At 37.3% G+C, this 6088-nt stretch overlaps 1 protein-coding gene across 1 annotated transcript; it reads left to right on the top strand.

Annotated features, from left to right (window-relative positions):
- Nucleotides 1-1149: 1149 nt before the first annotated feature.
- Nucleotides 1150-5626, top strand: LOC131225568 (histidine-containing phosphotransfer protein 1-like). The gene is made up of 7 exons (XM_058221119.1): nucleotides 1150-1307; nucleotides 1442-1622; nucleotides 1797-1927; nucleotides 2034-2102; nucleotides 4022-4093; nucleotides 4842-4914; nucleotides 5321-5626. The coding sequence occupies exons 2-7, from the start codon at nucleotides 1563-1565 to the stop codon at nucleotides 5369-5371; spliced, it is 456 nt and encodes a 151-aa protein (XP_058077102.1). The 5' UTR covers nucleotides 1150-1307; nucleotides 1442-1562; the 3' UTR covers nucleotides 5372-5626.
- The last annotated feature ends 462 nt before the right edge of the window (nucleotides 5627-6088 follow it).

The raw sequence follows: 6088 nt of genomic DNA, 5'->3' as shown, positions 1-6088 counted from the left end.
ACTTAAAAGATTAAACATGGTACTTGTGAAGCATTTGAAGATAAATAATGATATTTGTCTCACATTAGCAATACATAACACATGAGGCATGCATACGCAGTATATGTGCACCATTTATCCTAAACAGTATTTACATGAAAGTGAGGCTTGACACCACCCATTGATATTTGTTTCCGAAAATAGTCACTAATCTAACTTTCATCGTCATCATGACCTTGTACCAGCCACTTGAATTAGTTTACCAGCTTATAGGTAGAAAGGCTTTCATGTCCCTTGTCATGACATCTATCCAAATCCTTCAAACCATAAACAAACCCACAATCCCAACTAGCAGTTGGGTCCGACCCAACAACCTTAGATCAAGTAGAAAATAAGATAGTTAAATTGGAATGATGAACATGATCATCACCTTCTCCATCCACAACGGAGCCAATTACTTATCATTAAAAGTAGTCTCTATGGTTAAAAATCATCTAGCCTGTCTGATGCTCCAGTTTTGTTGGATTTATAATGGGCCCATGATTTGGATGGTTTGGATTGTAGTACAATTTATCATGAATGATGTATCTCATGATATGAAACTCTACTTTCTTCACTGCATTCAAGAGTGAGATATTACATAGAATATATGCACCGTTTGTAAGATGGGTCTCTTTTTATTATTATTATTTTGTGGTAGACACAACAAGTTAGATCTCTTAAATTAAATTATTTCAACCGTTTAAAATTGAGCTATTTTGCTTTGAAAATGGATGGATACCATGACCATTTTGCAACCATGGACTGAAATATTCCATTCAACACATCTTTCGGGCATCTCTCCCATCGAAAGAGGCCCTATCAAATAAAAGCTGTTTGGGTCATTGAAACCCAGTGTACAATTGATCAAGTCTCCACATATCACATTCTAATACGTAGGGAAGGATGTATTCCAGCAAATCTCCTGGCTACATGTATGAATATTACTCTTCCGGCAGCGTAAAACTGTTAAAATACTTTGGTTGGTGGAATTGTTAATTTCTTCTCCATCCAGAATGGGCCCACCAGTCGTAGGGTCCTGATTGCCGTACATGTACTCCACGTTGATGAGTCACCGTAACTTAAAAAGATGATGTGACTATCACCGTATGTATAGAAGATGAGATCAATAATTCGAGAAGCAAAAAAATAAAAGGTGAAAATATGAAAGAAGGATATATTTCCGCATGCTCCTTTTAAAGCCGTTAGCAACAGCAGCATGGTCTCGCTTCTGCATTTCTGATGTGGGAGAGAGAGACAGAGCGCAAATCCAGAGAGAAGAGAGAAAGGTTGGCTTTATTATATATTATATGTACACACACAGACCCCAGAAGTAGGAAACTTTGGATTTCTGGGTTCTTCTCAGAACATTCAATTCACCAAATCCCTTCCATTCCTGAGATTTAACCAATCTTCATTTCAGTTTTTATTGTCACAAGCAAAACCCGTCTCCTGAAATGGGTGCATAAAGCTCTTAAAATCAAAGCAGAAGCAGAAGAGAAGAAGCAGCTCAGGAGAGTTGGAAGAGAAGAAAGGAGAGAAACATGGAAGTGGTCCAGTTGCAGAGTCGTTTGGTTGATCTCACATCATCTCTCTTCAGTGAGGTTAGTTTCTTTTCTTTTCTTTTCTTTTCTTTTCTTTTTTCTTTTTTTTTTTTTTAAGCAATATCAGCATCTGTCTATTGAGTTAAAAGACCTACAGCTTCTTTTTTGCTTCTTTTTTTTTTTTCTTTTTCTGAAGTTGGTTTTGGTTTTTTTTTTTTTCCTCCTGTTTGGAAGGGATTCCTGGATGATCAATATACACAGCTGCAGCAGTTGCAAGATGAGAGCAACCCAGATTTTGTTTTTGAAGTGGTGTCTCTCTTCTTTGATGATTCTGAGAAGCTTCTTAATGATTTGAGCAGAGCTTTGTGAGGAATCTGCTTCTCTCTCTCTCTCTCTCTCTCTCTCTCTCTCTCTCTCTCTCTTGTTGGATATTGAAAAGGTTACTTTTTCCATGTTTTTCTTTTCTTGAAGAGATCAGCAGCCTGTAGATTTCAAAAAGGTTGATGCCCATGTTCATCAGTTGAAGGGCAGCAGCTCCAGGTATTTCACTCCATCCAAATATCCAATACATCATTCTTTTGTTGCCATCTCTCTTCAAGAAACCAAACTTCCCAATTCTATTACAAACCTACTTCTTTGAATTATATTTTATTTTATTTTTTTGTCTTGTTACAGTGTTTTTTTTTTCTTCATAGGAAGCTTTGTTTTTGTTAGGATAAATACGTAAAAACATGTGTATTCATACGAATCTATCTAACAGTTTTTAACAGATGTCATCTTATCTGAGCCTAAATTCCCAATCTAGCATATAACCTTTTTTTTTTTTTTTCAATCTAGCCTATACTTAAATTATAGACAGAAATGTAAGTTAGAAAAGAAAGGGGGAAAAATAGTTCTGATTGATCTTTTCTTTTCTTCCATGTTTTATTTTCTCCTTTCAGGTGCGTTGCTTGGACCCAATTTCACGAAATTAGTCTGATGAATTCAGATGCTAAATACACCCATCCTTTCTTCCTTCTGGTTATACAAACAGTTAGCAATCAGAGCTGGGTGCCAATGGGTCGGATTCGGGATCGGGTTGGGTCAGGGTATGGTTTCATGCATTGTATCTATAGCTGCCCACCCCATGCACGAAACAGGGGCAGTTACAGGTCGATATAGGCGGAATGGGGCCGGATGTATCATATCAGTGATTGAAGCCTGTTACTGATATTTAAAACCTTGTTTTGGGGTCAGCCAGAGCCCAACCCATTACCAGATTCCCAACATTTACATCGAATTGTGCATTTGGTTGTGCTAAATGTGATGAGATATAACAATTAATCAATCTAATTGGATGCATAATTTCGTGATATTTCATGAAATTTGGTGCAAACAAACACCCTCTAAAGCAAGTGCAGATTTATACAAAAATATATATATATAATAATAAATAAATAAATAAATAAATAAAATGAAGTTGCATATTTGCAGAGATGAGTTCCCTGTTTGTGACAAATAGAAAGCTTCCCTGTTGCGCACTGAGTTTGTACATGTGAGATCCATGGTAGGTTTATCCAAGCAATTCATCTAGAAATCCCTGTCATGGAAGGACCATGACCCACCCCCCCAACTCTCTAGATTTGGAAGATCCTAGACATCGAATCTTTGTTCTTCCTTCATTGAATGTGGCTTGTTGGTGCATCTATTCTTAACCAAGGATTTGCATGCTAACAATGAAAAGGTTAAAGTTGATCAATTGAGGAGATTTTTGGGCATTGTTTATTCATGATAGTGGCCATCAGATCACTGACCCGGACAAACCAACCATAGTCCTCACATGTAAAAACTAAGTGTGCAACAGTAAAGCTCCCCATTTTGTTCCAAATAAGGAACTAGACCTCCTATATATATATATATTACAAATATATATATATATATATATATATATATATATATATATATATATATATATATATATATATATATATATTACAACCCCATTTTGGACTAAGGTAAACTTGAGCCTGGCCTGTTTACTTAAATAAGCCATGCTTTCTAACCCCAGCCAACCCCTTCAATCCAACAAACTTGAACCGAGCTTGTCTATTAAGTGGGCTGGAGGGCCTGTGGGTTGACTTGACCCAGGTATTCAAAAATGGTTACATAACGGCTGTTACGTAATGGTAATGATGGAAACTGTCAGGTGTTACAGGGATGTAATGGCCATCGCAGAAAAATGGCCCATAACAGTTCATGAAGGGACCAATACAATTTTTTCTTCTTTTTTAAATTTACCATAACAGCTATTATGGGGACCCGTAACAATCATTACAGCCCGTATAGTAACAGTATTTATGGTGGACATTACAACCACCATTACCGTTATAGCCATTGCCAATGCTTGTGTTTTTGTTTGAGAAGAAGAAGATTTAGGCTTTTGATCAATTCAATCTAACAATGGCTTGTCTTGAACACAGCATAGGAGCACATAGAGTTAAAAATATCTGCATTGCATTTCGGAACTTCTGCGAGGCAAATAATCGAGAAGGGTGAGATTCGTGACGAAATTCATTGCATAGATTCCAGCTTCATACAAACCATTTTAAGATAAAACTTGAGCTAAATTTGCAAGATGCTGACTTTATGTTGAACTCCAATTGCATGTTGGAGTGAGGAATTATAGCGTTCTTCTCATCAGCAAACTATATCACTGCTGATGAAACGGATGGTACATTTCATCACTCTTGCATGCAGTTGGAGTTTACTGATGAGAACTCCAATTGCATGTGAGAGTGAGGGATTATAGTGTCATTCTCATCAGCAGTGGTACTATTTATGGATGTTGGCTAGCATGCAGGATGCCATGCATTCGGGACCATAGTTTGGTAATCCAAACCATTGATATGTCGGGCCTAAGCATGGATTGGGAATGCTGCAAAAATATCTATGACTGAGAGATTCTAGCCTTTTGATCCTCGGACTATTTTCCATCAAACATGGGCCATCTGTACCTTCTTATCCATTTGCTCTCAGGACATTGATAAAAGGGTTAGAATCTTCTGTATAGGAAGATTCTAACCTGACAATCAATGTCTTGAATGTAGATTAGAAAGTACAGGACCGGTCTACATTCAGCAGAAAATAGCCCAAGGATCACTCCCATCCTAGTGATTTTAGGGGGCATCCACCTTCCAAGTTGTGCCCATCAGATCAATGGCTTGGATCACTTCTGGATGTGTAAGATTCCTCTGTGGGTGTCTATCTTTATTTGAATATGATCAAGAAGCTTTGTTGCAGATGTTTGAGATGCCTTCAGCAAGTGAAACAGGAGTTCTACCTGGTGAAGAACAAGCTTGAATCTTTATTCAGGGTAAGGAGATTTCCTTCTTTTAAGCTTTTTGTGAAGAGAGGAATTATAGAATAAGTGTCAGCAGGTTTCCACCCGTACAACTGTTTCGCATTGTTTGGTGATCCAAACCATTAATCTGATGGTCCTAAAAGTCTCCCCAATTGGAATCCTAGCTATCCAGTTTTCAGACCTCTAAAAGTTGAATATGACGATTGTTTTTATTTTACTCTAGACCACTGATTGAATGGTTAAGATTGCTGTCCCACCGGGGAGAATTTTGGGGCATCCCCCATCCACAGCATTGCATCAGATCAGTGGTATAGGTCACTAAGTCAGGGCTGTACTTGTACAGTACAAACATCATATAGTTCCTCATGTGGATTAAGCAAGATTTATCTGTAATCCTTCCTTTCCTCCCATGTTATAGCTGGAGCAACAGATTTTGGCAGCTGGTGGTTCAATCCCAGTGATGGAATAGAAGCTTGCAATGCTTGTAATTTCCATCAGACTAAGAAAACTCATTGCATGCAGAAGAAGAGAGAAATGAAGGTGGTAGTGTTTGGTAATGTAAATAAGGCTATGAGCTTTTTAGAGTTTTGGTAGGAGTTGGAAATGTAAAAGCCCTTTTCCTTGCATAAAAGAGGTCCTGTTGGACTTGTACTGAAACTTGTATGTGAGACTCCTGTGAAATTGCACTCCTATCTTATCCCTTTGGACTTCTGCTTCTGTTTCACATCAGAGAATAATATTTTGTCCACTTGACCCAAAATACCCCTACTAATTCCCTTCTTCTTCATTGATACAATGGAACATATGCAAAAGAAAAACCAAAAAGACTTTAAATATATATATATATATATATATATATATATATATATATATATATATATATATATATATATATATCTTTGACTGTTAGACAAGAAGAAACTCTTTAATTCGGCTTTTGAATGGGACCTAAGTAAAATGAATAGGCCAGTCATCATGTTTAACTCAGTGAATCAAGGGGCCTTCGGTTTTCTTTTTTCTCTTTTTGGGGGGTATTACTCACGCTACTCATTTTGTTTAGGGTAGCCTAGTATTGAATGGGATGGGGTTGATGATGAAACCAAGAAGATTTAATGTCAGGCTGCCGCTATTCATCAAACTTCTGCCAATCAATCATGAGAATTCTTGTTACAAATCTTCAGGTAGA

This window comes from Magnolia sinica, chromosome 14 (genome assembly GCF_029962835.1).
Source record: "Magnolia sinica isolate HGM2019 chromosome 14, MsV1, whole genome shotgun sequence".
Classification (NCBI taxonomy): Eukaryota; Viridiplantae; Streptophyta; class Magnoliopsida; order Magnoliales; family Magnoliaceae; genus Magnolia; species Magnolia sinica.
This window is presented reverse-complemented; position numbering and strand designations above follow the sequence as displayed.

Coding starts and splice junctions, on each gene's coding strand:
- LOC131225568 (XM_058221119.1), top strand. CDS start 1,563: ATGGAAGTGGTCCAGTTGCAGAGTCGTTTGGTTGATCTCACATCATCT. Junction 1,623..1,796: donor CATCATCTCTCTTCAGTGAG/GTTAGTTTCTTT, acceptor CCTGTTTGGAAG/GGATTCCTGGATGATCAATA. Junction 1,928..2,033: donor AATGATTTGAGCAGAGCTTT/GTGAGGAATCTG, acceptor CTTTTCTTGAAG/AGATCAGCAGCCTGTAGATT.